The sequence below is a fragment of the Vicia villosa genome, unplaced genomic scaffold, assembly GCF_029867415.1.
Source record: "Vicia villosa cultivar HV-30 ecotype Madison, WI unplaced genomic scaffold, Vvil1.0 ctg.004879F_1_1, whole genome shotgun sequence".
In the NCBI taxonomy this organism is placed as follows: domain Eukaryota; kingdom Viridiplantae; phylum Streptophyta; class Magnoliopsida; order Fabales; family Fabaceae; genus Vicia; species Vicia villosa.
Window position 1 is genome coordinate 7548 of NW_026706533.1, and position 14718 is coordinate 22265.

The window sequence follows — 14718 nt, forward strand, 5'->3', positions numbered from 1 at the left end:
CCTCGATTAGGTACCAGATGGAGAAATGACTGCTCTGGGTACTTGTCTTGACCTGATGAAAAATCCTGAAGATATGTCATCTCAGGGGGGTCAAAAATTAGGGTATGACAAGAGGGCCATGACCACTCTTTTCCATGATATGATGCACAAAGAATTGAGGTTTATGTGGATGACATGATTGCCAAGTCCCAGTCAGAGGAAGGGCACATGGAGGATCTTTTGAAGTTGTTTCAGCGTTTGAGAAAATATCGTCTCCGCTTAAATCCAAACAAATGCACTTTTGGTGTCCGTTCTGGAAAATTATTGGGTTTCATTGTCAGTCAGAGAGGAATTGAAGTAGATCCTGATAAAGTCAAAGCAATTCAGGAAATGCCAGCACCAAAGACAGAGAAACAAGTGAGAGGTTTCCTCGGACGTTTGAATTATATCTCCAGGTTCATTTCCAATATGACTGCTACCTGTGAGCCAATCTTCAAGTTGTTAAAGAAAAATCAGGGATGTGTGTGGAATGAAGATTGTCAAAAAGCTTTTGACAACATCAAAGAATATCTGCTTGAACCTCCCATTTTGCTCCCTCCAGCTGAGGGAAGGCCTTTGATTATGTACCTCACAGTGCTTAAAAATTCAATGGGATGTGTGTTGGGACAGCATGACGAGTCTGGTCGAAAAGAGTATGCAATATACTACCTTATTGTGGGCTGCTTGAGAAAACTTGCTGTGCTTTGGTGTGGGCTGCTCGCCGACTGAGACAGTATATGTTGAACCACACCACCCTATTGATTTCCAAAATGGATCCAATTAAGTATGTATTTGAGAATCCTGCATTAACTGGAAGGATCGCTCGCTGGCAAATGTTGTTATCAGAATATGATATTGAATATCGAGCTCAGAAAGCTGTGAAAGGAAGTGTATTGGCGGAGTACCTCGCTCACCAACCAATTGATGATCATCAATCTATCAGAATGAACTTCCCAGATGAAGATATATTGTATTTGAGAGCTCAAGATTGGGATGAACCGTTGCCAGAAGAAGGGCCAGATCCTGAATCCAAGTGGGGCTTAATTTTTGATGGAGCTTCTAATGTTCATGGCCATGGAATTGGCGCCATTATTGTCACTCCGCATGGGTCACATGTACCTTACACTGCAAGGATATGTTTTGACTGTACGAACAATATTGCTGAGTATGAAGCTTGCACCATGGGACTTGAAGAGGCCATTAATCTGAGAATTAAGATTCTTGATGTTTATGGAGATTCTGCGCTTGTGATTAATCAGATTAAAGGAGAATGGGAAACTCGTCATCCTGGTTTGATCCTTTACAAAGATTACGCCAGAAGGCTATTGACGTTCTTTAACAAAGTTGAATTCCACCATATCCCTCGAGACGAGAATCAGATGGCTGATGCTTTAGCCACATTGTCCTCCATGTACAAAGTGAATTTTCATAATGAGGAACCTCATATTACAATCAGACGTCTTGATAGACCTGCTCATGTATTTGCAGTTGAGGAATCAACAGATGAAAAGCCTTGGTATTTCGATATTAAGCACTTCCTTCAGACTCAAGAATACCCACTCGGGGCATCAAATAAGAATAAGAAAACTTTGAGACTGGCTGGTAGTTTCTTCATCAATGCTGATGTTTTGTATAAAAGGAATTATGACATGGTTTTGCTCAGATGCGTGGATAGACACGAAGCAGACATGTTGATGCATGAAATTCATGAAGGATCTTTTGGTACCCATGCCAATGGACATTCGATGGCTAAAAAGATGCTTAGAGCAGGTCATTATTGGCTTACAATGGAATCTGATTGCTACAAGTTTGTAAAGAAGTGTCACAAGTGTCAAGTGTATGTTGACAAGATTCATGTGCCTCCGACACTTCTCAATGTTATTTCTTCTCCATGGCCTTTCTCTATGTGGGGTATCGATATGATTGGCATGATTGAACCCAAGGCTTCGAACGGACATCGATTCATTCTGGTAGCAATCGATTACCTTACCAAGTGGGTAGAAGCTGCTTCATATGCTAATGTGACAAAGCAAGTTGTGGTCAGATTTATCAAGAACAACATCATCTGCAGATATGGTGTACCGAGCAAGATCATTACTGATAATGGCTCTAATCTGAATAACAGTATGATGAGAGAACTGTGTGAAAGTTTTAAAATTGAACATCATAACTCTTCGCCTTATAGGCCAAAGATGAATGGAGCTGTTGAAGCAGCAAATAAGAATATTAAGAAGATTGTGCAAAAGATGGTTGTTACGTACAAGGACTGGCATGAGATGCTCCCATTTGCTTTGCATGGGTACCGTACATCTGTTCGTACTTCAACACGGGCAACTCCCTTTTCTTTGGTTTATGGTATGGAAGCAGTGCTCCCTATTGAGGTTGAGATTCCATCACTGAGAGTTTTAATGGAAACCAAGTTATCTGAGGCTGAATGGTGTCAGAGCAGGTTTGATCAATTGAATTTGATAGAAGAAAAGAGAATGACGGCTTTATGCCATGGTCAGTTATACCAGAAAAGAATGAAGAAAGCTTTTGATAAGAAGGTTCGACCTCGTGTATTCAGAGAAGGCGACCTCGTGCTCAAAAGGATCTTGTCTTTCACCTCCGATTCAAGGGGCAAGTGGACTCCTAATTTCGAAGGACCATATGTTGTTAAGAAAGCCTTCTCTGGCGGTGCATTAATTCTTGCAACTATGGATGGAGAGGAGCTCCCACGTCCCGTAAATGCTGATGTAGTCAAGAAATACTTCGCCTAAAAAAATAATAAAAGAACAGCTCGCTAAGTTGAAAACCCGAAAGGGCGGCTTAGGCAAAAAAGAGCGTCTCGGTGGATTGAAAACCCGAAAGGGCGGTCCGGGCAAAAATTAGAGACATAAACAGAATAAAATACCCGGTGGACTAAAAACCCGAAAGGGCGGTCCAGGCAAAAGTTAGGGATTCATGGCAAGTAACTACATCAGACAAGACTTGATCATCAGCAGTCATCTGTTTATCATGAAGAAGTTCAACACATTCCAACGGAAGCCTTTGCTTAGGAATTCCAAGTTGAGAGAGAGGATAGGGTCATTACATTTCAATGTACCTTTTCCACAAAATTACCACTTTCCAAACTTTGTAATCATCTATGGGGTCTTGCCTTTTGCAAGCTACCATTCTATTAAAAAAGTTTGAGCCTTTACCCTTTATTGGCAATCTTATTTCTTTCATATCTCTCAAAATATCATTTATTGTTGATAGTAATTTTTGAAACAAAAAGAAAATTGATAAGGAATAAATTCAAGAAAAAAATGGTGAATGAATTACACCTTGTCTAGGAATAAATTTCTCAATGTTGTCAACAAAGGAAAACATTGTTGTTTTCTTTGGTTGACAATATATGAAGGTTAATCCAAAAATACAACAACAACATCAACACCATTATGTGAGATAGATTGCAAGTACAGAAAAATTATTTTCATCAAGATAGAAGAACATAGAACATTGAAGATTTGTTCTGCCTTCAATCTATCCCAAAGAATGATGCGTACGAGTCTAGGTCGGCTACATATAAGTTAGGATTAGGGTAAAATCTGTTTAATAAGTGCTTTTATAGTAAAATCTGATTGTTTTATCTATCGGTTGTTACGGAAACCGAATGGATAAATCATTTAGTTTACAAATAAAAAATAAAAATAAAAAGAAGGGTTCTACTTATAAAGAAATAAAACATAAACTGCATTAGCTGTGATTCGAAGCATGTCCTAAATTGTTTTTTCCCTTGATTATATTAAAAACTGAGGGAATATGTAATTTTTTTAAAACAATTAAAACATAGTGTGTCTTGACATTATACCTCAGTTTTTTGTTGGATGAGGTGCGAGCTTTGTCAAGAAATATATAATTTGTAGTAGTGAATATTTTAATAGCAAGTTATATTAATAAGATTAGTTATTCCATATGCACTACAAGAAAATATGAATATAACAAATGCATGTGAGTATGATATATGTTTCCAGGATACAATAAAGTGTGCAAGAGGGCTTTAGATTCTAATATGTAAAAGAGTGGATGACTCAACCTAACTACCCCGTTAAATATTTATAGACATGATTCACTTTAGGGAAAATTAGTTCTATCGTATATAAAACTTGCCACACATCTCCTAACCTTGACATATTAATGGGAGTTAATGAGGTGAGTTGTTCCTTCAATATAGAAGGTGTGTTTAACCCATGAGACTTGAGATAATTCAGTTATTGACTAAGAGAATCTCATTATTTTACTTAGAACGTGTCTTAACACATCCCTCCTATGAGGTATGACATAATTGGAAATGAGGCGAGCTCGTCCACGTGTCTGTCATGTGACCTTAGCCCCTCCTTATTTAAGTAATTATCATGTTTCTTACGAGTTGGAGAGTTAATGGGTCGAGGATGTTGGTCTTTTTGGGCTAGAATTATGATATTATGGTCCACGGTCCCTCAAGCACAAGGCATTTAAGGGCAAAGTGATTAGGTAAAAGTTATGAAGGTTCACAAGATCTCAAGCACGTGGCTCGTAAAGGCGAAGTGATTATAAAATATATATTATGGGTTTCATTGTATTTTATGTGAGTACAATAGTGAGGAACCTAAAGATATTGTACCATGCGAAGAACTTTTTGTTTACTCATATGTAAAAATCATGATCTGCTTTCTTAACTACTAAGTTGGGTATTTATAACTTTAATCTCTCTCTTAGGGAGACCTGTTTTTTATCCTATAAGTTTAGCCATATGAAATCTAGTCGTAACCTAGTAATGAGAGTAGTATGTGAGTTATCCCTTCAATATAAGAGATATGTTTATTCAATCAAGTTTGACCAAGAAATCCGTCTCAGTTATTGGAACATTCTTGGTGAATCCCCTCCTATAAAGTTGGGGGACGTGGATGACTCTCTTTACACCTGACATGTCATCGACCTCTCACCACCTTTTTTAGTACTCTCATACCCGCTTAAGAGATGCTAGGATAATGGGCCAAATCCATTGACACTTGTTGGGTATGTGTTATAACAAAACAATCTATAGTCTATAGTCTGTCAAGCACGAGGTGTGTAAGGGCGAAGTGGTTAATTAACTATGTTACGCTTCACTGTCCCTTAAGCACGAAGCTTGTAGGAGTGAAATGGTTAAGGAAAGACATAACATTACATCTATTATTTCGGATATTGATAGAGAAGACAAAGGTTATTATCTATCCTTTCGTTTTTAATTCTAAAAGGTTATTTATAATGAAGACAAAGATCAATTGTGTTCAAACATGTAATGTAATTGTATAGTTCGCCTATTAAATTTATTGCTAATGTATCTCCTATAGGATTTCATGGACAAAACCTTCTAAAAACTCTCAAGCATAGTGGATACTCTCAAGATCAATTCTTAGGGACATGAATAAATATTTTTTACTGAGCCTTTATAATTCTCTAGTGCTTTAAAATTTCCCTTATCTCTTTTTTTCCACTTATTTTATTTACTATGATTTTCTGCTTCATTTCATTCCAATGTTTTTATAAAATGTTTTCAAACTCTGATTTATCCAATGATTTTAATTTAAATTAATATTTTTCAAACTTCCGTTATTCACTTCCTCCTTCCCCCTTCCCTTCATATGTATGGAGTCACAAGTCCAACTAGAAGCACCAATAGACGAAATTGATAAGTAAAATAAAAAATAAAAAAGGCATAAATTGAAGAAAAAATTAAAAATAAAGTGCAAAAGATGGGTTTTGACCCTTCGTTGAACCACATTTCTTCTTGGTTAGAATTACCAACCAATAAAATATATTGTATTTATTTAATAAAAAATCTGGAACGTTGTGCACCTGGGATTATAACTCGAATATAGGTTGGTTGGTTAAGGTGGAAATTTTGTCATAAATAGAGCTATATAATATTCATCATATGTTTATGACAAAAGCAATCACAAAAAATTATTTAGAATTATGGGTTTGCAAAATATCCGGTTGTGATGCCCAAATCCATAATTAAATCTAAATCACTTTTAAATATCCGGATATAATTGAATGGTTACTAATTGGTTTAGTTATTAATGGTTTGGTTATCCATTCATATAATTCGGATATAATTAAATGGTTATTAACCGGTTAAATTGTTTTGGATTCGGTTATAATCATGTTATTATCCAAATCCAAATATTTTAATTCTCAAAATAAATTATTTTATTTGAAAAAAAAATTCGGAATTTTTTTTTTCAAAACTGATTTTTTTAAAAAAAAAAATTGATTATATAATTATAACCGATTTTATAATCAATTTTGATTAAAATGTGGTTATGATTATAAATTCAATCCATTTAAATGGTTATGGTTTGGTTTTTAAAAATAAGCAACCATGCAAAAAATTATTTAGAATCACATGTTCAAGTAGAATCCTTTATAGGTAATATAATCTAAAGAGAGTAGTCATTCATCCGTAAAGGATTCATGATTTTTACAATTGAAAAAAAATAGTAAAACTTAGATTGAGGAAGAATGAACACATATTGTTGTCCTTTATTTTCATATTCCCCTAATTTAGAAAATCACCTTAGACAATATAAAATCAAAATCCTAATCCCTAAATATGTTTCTCTATTTATATTTAAAATTAGAAATCCACGAAATCGTGTTGCGCTTTGAAACATAAAATACATTCCCGTCTTAGCAGAAAGTTGAGATTGCGTCGTTGTGCCAGTAACGCGCATGTTGTTTCGGAGTGCCGTCGTAAACAAACCAAAACTATGAAAAAAATTTAGTTTCTTGAACAAACATAAGAAACCCTATTAGGTTTTCACAAAGAAAATTTCTTTACCCACCTCCCTATGGGGGTCACCCCCAGCGAAAAACCAAAACTGCCCTTGCTTCGGAGATGCATCTCCGAAGTTATTTTTTTTTTTAATTTTCATACATTTCGGAAATGAATCTCCAAAAACACCAAAAAAGTGGTGTTGTCGGAGATGCATCTCCGAAGTTAAAAAAATTTAAAAACGTGAATATTTACGGAAGTTCATTTCCGAAAATATTCCTGCATATACAAATTTTCCTCCTTCACTATTTCATCATTTTTCTCCAAAACATCTCAAAACCCTCTCCAAAACCCAATCAATCTCCATCCATTTTTCGCCCTAAAATCAAGTTTCAAACCGTTGATCACGTTAAAGGGAGCATAGAAAGCTACAATTTCAGGTAAACATCACTCATTTCATCCCCTATTTCACTACATTGATTGATAAATTTTATGCTGAAACTGATATGGTTCGGAAGTTCATTTCTGAAATATATTACCTAATAAATTTCGGAAATGAACTTCCGAAATATGCCCTGGCAGTTAAAAAAACAGTTTTGGCCAATTTTGCTAATTTATTCATTTGTTAGGTATGGTGCATCCGGACAACATTGTGCGAGACGATGGAGTATTAGTTCTGGAAATTGTCAATGTTAATAACGATCCGGTTATTGACGTTACTCCTATGATCAATGCGGTCGATGTTCGGCAACATTTTACAAATGATCGGAGCTTCGGTAGTCGCGAACAATTGATTGATTGGGTTCGGAAGGAAGCTAACAAACATGGATTTGGAATTGTTATTTTAAGGTAGGACAACGGAAATAGTAGGCGGAAAGCTTTCGTTGTTTTGAATTGCGAACGGGGTGGTAGTTATGTACAATCAAACCGGGTGCTAAAACACGAGGACATGGGATCGAGAAAGTGCGGGTGTCCGTTTAAGTTGTGTGCTACTCGGAGGGTTGATGATTTGTGGCGGTTAACCGTAATTTGTGGAATTCATAATCATGCCTTGGATGTCAAGTTACACGGACATCCAATGGCGTGTCGTTTGTCCCGCGAAGAGAGGAATGTGATATCGGACCTAACGATAGTCAAAGTGGCGCCTCGCAACATACTTGCCGATTTGAAGCGTAAGAATCCGGATAGCGTTTCAAATATCAAGCAAGTTTACAATAAACGGCACAATCTCAAAGTATTGAATATGGGCCCTCGGTCGGAAATGCAACAACTTTTGAAACTACTAGACGATAACAAATATGTTTCAAGCTTCCGAACCTCCGAGGATAAAGTCACGGTGCGTGATATTTTTTGGACTCATCCCGAAAGTATCAAATTATTCAACACATTTCCAACCGTTCTAGTCATGGATTCGACGTACAAGACAAACAAATATAGGCTTCCGCTTCTAGAGATAGTCGGTGTGACCTCGACGGACAAGACTTATTCGGTGGGGTTTGCTTTTTTGGAGTGTGAAAAAGAAGACAACTTTACGTGGGCCTTGGGAATTTGCAAGTCTTTGTTAGTTGATCAAGAGGTTATGCCAAACATCATTGTCACCGATCGGGACAATGCTTTGACGAATGCGGTCGATACCGTCTTCCCGACATCTACCGCTTTACTTTGCCGGTATCACATAACTTGCAACGTGAGAAGCAAGTTGAAACCCGCGGTTGGGACAAAAGATAGGCCGGATGAAAATGGTAAAGTTGTCAAAGTCGGTGTTGTGGTTGATAGGATAATGGCGGCATGGAGGGAAATTTTGGATGCATACTCCGAAGAGGTGTATACCGAGAAATTGGTACACTTTAGGTCTTTGTGTGGTTCCATTAAGACTTTTTGTCATTACATCGAATCCACCATTCTTGACAAAGTTAGAGAAAAAGTCGTGTGCGCTTGGACAAATCGGGTTAGACATCTTGGTTGCACCGCGACTAACCGAGTTGAATCCGCACATGCGGTCTTCAAGAGGTGGTTGGGTGATAGCAAGGGAGATTTGTGTCGGGGATGGGACACCGTCAACCAAATGCTCCAAAATCAACACAATGAAATTCAAACATCGTTCGGTCGGAGCAAGACGGTTATGGAACACCGGTATAAGGGCCAAATTATATTCTCCCAATTGATTTACAACATATCTCGAACGGGTTTGAATTTTTTGTTTCATGAAGCTAAGCGGTTGGAGACCACGGGGACGGATAGTTCATTATGTGGGTGCACCATTAGAAAGACATACGGCCTTCCATGTGCTTGTATACTTGCAAAAAAGAAAAAGTTGAATTCACCCATACGCATGGATGAGGTAGCCGACCATTGGAAGAAACTTCGTTTTGATGATTTTGACCCGCCGAAAGAAAATGACTCCAAAATCACCATCTCCGACGAGTTGGAAGTGATAATGGAGAAGTTTGCTAAAGCGGGCGACACAACAAAAATGCATATAAAAGAACAATTGCGAAAGATCGCATTTCCGGAGACCACCGATTTGAAACCGCCATCTCAACCGGTTAAGACGAAAGGTGCACCGAAAAAGTCCAAAATTACACAAGATGACACGTCAACAAAACGATCTCCTTCCTACTTTGAACATGTTGATGCATCGTTCCCGGAAATTCATGAGACACCTAAGTCCAAGTGTAGTGGTAACAAAGGTGCCCGTATTTCGAAGCCACCTCGCACACCGCCGATAAAAAAATCACCCATTGTCTACATTGATGAGATGCCACTTTTTATGCACAAATATATCGATAACATCGTTGATGTTGGAGGCGACGGCAATTGTGGATATCGGGCCGTTGCGGGTTTGCTCGGTAAAGGGGAAAATAATCACACTTTAGTCCGACGGGAACTTATTGCGGAGTTGACTTCGTATCGGGACATCTACGGCCGACTATATGAAAATCAAGAAAAGTTTGCGAAAATTCATGATTCACTTGTTCCATCACTTACCGGTATCGCTCCGGTCTCGAAGTGGATGTCATTCCCCGATATGGGTCATCTAATAGCAAGTGCATATGATAGTGTATGCGTCGATTTGACGAGGTTTGGACTAAGTGAGACTTTCTTTCCACTTCATAGTCGACCGCCATTGGACTCGTCGGGCCGGATCATATGCATCGGGAATCTACGATCGCGGCACTTCGTCCAAGTGTTTTTGAAACCGGGGTGTCCTATACCGGCTACTTGTTGTCAATGGACCGCAAATCGTTCAAATGAGGCGGAGACTTGGCCGGATCCTTTCGTTTCAAGAATGACGGAGTTTGAAGAAATGATGAGCCAAGAGCGCGAGCAAAATAGAGAGCGGTCGAAAAACGTGCCTATTTTGGACTTAGGATCCACCGATTGGTTCGGTGAATTTTAGTTCGTTCCGGATCGTTCTTGGTTTGTAATGACCATTTTTGTATGTATTGTTGTTTATCATGTAAAATCGGACCGATTCAATACATATATAATATAAGTATGTTTTATGTCATCTTTGTCTAATTTATGTTTAATGTACCTTCCATTTGTTCAATTTACACAACACACTAAGCAATCAACAAAATGCAAAATTTATGTCTGTTTCTGCATAATTCGGAAATGAACTTCCAAAATATACATCTCTGCCTCCTATTTTCGGAAGTTCATTTCCGAAAAGTCCCCTGAGGCAGGATAAGGTTTGTTGGGCCATCAATGCTCCAATAAGTCTATAAATACTACACACTCTTCTTCATCCTCTTCACACCACAAAACACAAATGACACAAACCTACCCCCACCTAGCATTCGTGTACTTTGAAACCGGCTACTCGATGCCGTTCCAATTTCGCTTCTCGCGCGACACGCCGTTTGCGGAGTTGATACCGTCGCTCAACACGCTTTTGCACTATCCCGAGAATCGAAAGGTTGTCAAGCTCGAGTACCGCTCGCCATCGCTTAACGACGAGGGAGGCATTAAGTTCACACCTTTTGAGATCAAGAACGACGAAGATTTAGCGGTTTTGTGGACAACGTTCGACCGATTTTCTTCGAAAGGCCCGATCGAGTTGGACGCGAAACTTCAAAGATCGGCGGACGACGTTATCAAAATGTTGACTCATCCCCACCTACCCGTGTTCAACAATATGTAACTTTAATTTTCAGTAATATTATCGTTGTAATCTTCACCCGATTAAATAAAGCGAATCATTGTTGTTTTTCATTTTTCTTCTGTCCAGACATAAATTCGGAGGTTCATTTCCGAATTCCCTCAAGGGGGTGCGTTCGGAGATGAACTTCCGAAAACACCACATTTTTTGAAAAGTAACTTTATTTCGGAGATGCATCTCCGAAATCAATATTTTATATTAAAAAAAACACGTTTTCGGAGATACATTTCCGAAAACACATTTTTTTACAAAAAAAGTACCTTTTCGGAAATGAACTTCCGAAACAAGGGGTAGTGTGGTAAATTCACCAGGGGTGGGCAAGAAGGTTAGGAAGAAATTTTCTTTCACAAAAGAGGGAAGAAAAAAATTAATAAGGATTGGTTGTAATTGTTTTTCTATATATTCACTTTCTCTATTAAAGTTTATAGATTATAAGTTAACAACAACAATCAACCTCTTTCAACAACCATAGATATCTAGTCTATTTATAGACTACTAAGCTAACTTAGAATACAAGTTAACTTAAACAATTGGGCTAAATAAACAGGCTCAATTCGGCATGCTAACAAACTTAGCATTACTTTATGCAAGAACATACTTCGACTATTGCATGCACGACTTCGACATCAATATGTGAACAAACTTTAACAACATGCTTAAACTCTATCGAACCAATTAACTATCCCTATCAAAATACTAAAGTTCGATCTAAAATCTCACCACATCGCTATGACTTTTAGATATGGTGAATTGCACCACTGCCAGTTATAAGTGTGACAATTTATACATTTTTTTTTGTTGTGCTCCCTGATTTTCCTCTATCCCTCGTGTTTCATTCCTCATTTTGGTTATTCATAGTAACTTTCATACCAATACTAAAACTATGCATAATAAATTTAAAATGTACAGTACTATTAATAAATTTGGTTTTTATATATTAATTTGATGATTACAAAAATTTAGAATGTTCTTTATCGGAAATAGACAAGCAACAAACGAGTCTTTAAATAATTAATCTCGTATTCTATCTGCATATATATTTTGAACCACACATTTGTTACGTGAACTTTGTATTATATATCAGATATTTTGTCCCAATGCTTGTCCACATATCTCTTGTCCATATATTTATTTCCTATTATTTTTTTCAAATTCACATCCAAAACATATTGATTAATTGACTAGTAATTAACAAGAAAAATGGCAGAAACAAAGTTGAGCAGCCTCAAAGATAAAAGATGGTCACTCCAAGGAATGACAGCCCTAAAAAATATTGACTCGCTATAGTGTGTATTTACTTTTAATTAGTTATTTTTCAAAATTTTAAGTAAATTTGGTGTAGATATATTAAAAAAATTAGGGTTAATAGTAGTTTACTCCTGTAATATGAACGTGTTTCGGTTTACTCCCACCATTGTCAAATGCAGGTTTTTGCAACGTTTTTTTTTTTGAAAAAACCGTTGCCAAAAGTTAGGGAGAGGGGAAAAGCAAAATTCGCTAACATTACAGACTGAATTACTATTAACCCAAAAAATTAATATAAATTTGCCATACATTGAATTTAACGACTAAGCTATGGGTAAATATTGCTGGTTTTGAGCCATTGACAATTGGCAACTAAGCCATGAAACAAAGCTTCTAAAACTTTAAAACAAACCGTTGACTTTGCATATTGTGTAGGCTTCGGTAATTGGTCACTCCTCCTAACATTAACCACGGATAATGGTCGTGGATCTTAGTAATGTTTTACTGTTATTGAACTCATTGTTTAGTCCTTTAAGAATTTTAAGTATGTCTTTTTTATGATAAGGAATGCAACATCACCTTTCAAAAAAGAGGTCCAATGTCTATAAGAACCGAGTATGTACACTTTTAATAACTTTCACGCTAAAGTATAATAAGTTTAAATGTACAGTTTTAATAAATTTTGTTTGTATATACTAACTTGATGAGTAAGAAACCCTAGAATGTTCTATTTCAGAAATAGACAAGCAATATACAAGTTTTTGGATAATTAATCATGTACTCTATATTTCGACCACACATTTATCACGTGAACTTTGTGTGTATTAGATTTTTTGTCCCAATGTTTGTCCACATTTCTCTTGTCCATATATTTATTTCCATTTTCTTCTTTCAAATTCACAACCAAAACATACTGATTAATTCTCTAGTAATTAACAAGAAAAATGGCAGAAACAAAGTTGAGCAGCTTCAAAGATAAAAGATGGTCACTCCAAGGAATGACAGCCCTAGTGACTGGTGCAACCCGAGGCATAGGGTCAGTTCTTTAATACATATTTTATCTCCTATGGCAACATGCATGTTATCATCATATTAATTTTTTTTCTCCCTTTTGTATTATGAATTAGGTACGCAATCGTTGAAGAGTTAGCAGAATTTGGAGCAGCAGTGCATATATGTTCACGTAATGAAGATGATATTAACAAATGTTTGGAAGACTGGAAAAGAAAAGGGTTTAATGTAACAGGATCAGTATGTGATTTACTTTTCCGTGACCAACGTGATAAATTAATGGAAACTGTTGCATCAGTCTTTAATGGAAAACTCAATATTCTAGTAAGAACTTTTCATTCAAATTAGATTTTAAAAATAATAAATAATTTCACTCTTATTTTTGTTTAACCATTTATATTGATAGGTAAACAATGCTGGGACATTTACTCCTAAACCTATCATAGATTATACAGATGAAGATGTAGCAACTATAATGAATACGAATTTTGTGTCTGGTTACCATTTGTGTCAACTTGCACATCCACTTCTAAAAGAATCCGGATATGGAAGCATAGTATTCATATCCTCAATTGGAGGTCTGAAAGCCTTTGATGTTTCTTCTGCATATGCAGCTTCTAAAGGTGTGTTTATTTACTTTCATATATATATTTTAACTATGAACTGAATTGTAAAAGATGATTAGTATTTTCAGTTTAATAAAATTCTATGTAGGAGCTATGAATCAGTTTGCTAAGAACGTAGCGTTGGAATGGGCAAAGGATAATATTCGGGCGAATGTTGTGGCACCTGGACCTGTCAAGACCTTACTTTTAGAGAATGCTATGGTATATATATTCTGATATAATGTTTTTAATCTCTATTTTTTAAGCTCATGTGAGTTCTATTACAATTTCTCTTGTTACAGAAATTATCTGAGGGAGTGGATAACGCCGTTGAAGATATAGTGTCTAAATCGCCAGTTGGTAGGATGGGAGAATCTAAGGACATATCAGGATTGGTTGCATTTCTTTGTTTTCCAGCATCTTCACACATAACTGGACAAATTATAGCTGTAGATGGAGGTTTTACTATGTAAACTTTAAATTTTATAATTATTAGTAATTCTATCAAAAGAACTACACTTCAAGGGGTTATTATCTTTGTTGTAATAAGTTTTTTTTGCAAAGAGTTTAGAGTTTCAGTCATGATTTTATTTATGTTTTCTTTTATTTTTCTTTGTTGCATTAGTAATGTATGGAAGGCTAAAGGAGAAGACGGTTGATTCTTTTTAATTTTATGATATAATGATATAATATTTTTGTTGTGTGGTGGAACAAAAATAATATATGTTGGGAGAATGAACTCGTTTGATACCCCGCTGACAGCTTTAGATATGGCGGAACAACTAGGATTTGTAAAGTTAGCACTCAAACGTTCAAACTAATGAAGTCAAAGAGATTCAGTAGTTACTGATCGTTACTTGGTTCAGTTGTGATTGACACTAGATTTGGTAGGGAGGATTACGGTTCGA

General features: G+C 36.4%; 1 protein-coding gene across 1 annotated transcript; it reads left to right on the forward strand.

Annotated features, from left to right (window-relative positions):
• Window positions 1-13078: 13078 nt before the first annotated feature.
• On the forward strand, window positions 13079-14471 carry LOC131642360 (tropinone reductase homolog At5g06060-like). Its single transcript, XM_058912620.1, has 5 exons — window positions 13079-13230; window positions 13322-13529; window positions 13612-13828; window positions 13920-14032; window positions 14113-14471. Exons 1-5 carry the CDS (start codon window positions 13139-13141, stop codon window positions 14281-14283), a joined length of 801 nt encoding a protein of 266 aa, XP_058768603.1. The 5' UTR covers window positions 13079-13138; the 3' UTR covers window positions 14284-14471.
• Window positions 14472-14718: the final 247 nt, after the last annotated feature.

Bases quoted from the DNA above. Each gene is read 5' to 3' on its own strand.
- LOC131642360 (XM_058912620.1), top strand. From the start codon at position 13,139: ATGGCAGAAACAAAGTTGAGCAGCTTCAAAGATAAAAGATGGTCACTC. The intron at 13,530-13,611 runs GTAAGAACTTTT...TTATATTGATAG, and splicing joins ATGGAAAACTCAATATTCTA to GTAAACAATGCTGGGACATT. The intron at 13,829-13,919 runs GTGTGTTTATTT...AATTCTATGTAG, and splicing joins TGCATATGCAGCTTCTAAAG to GAGCTATGAATCAGTTTGCT.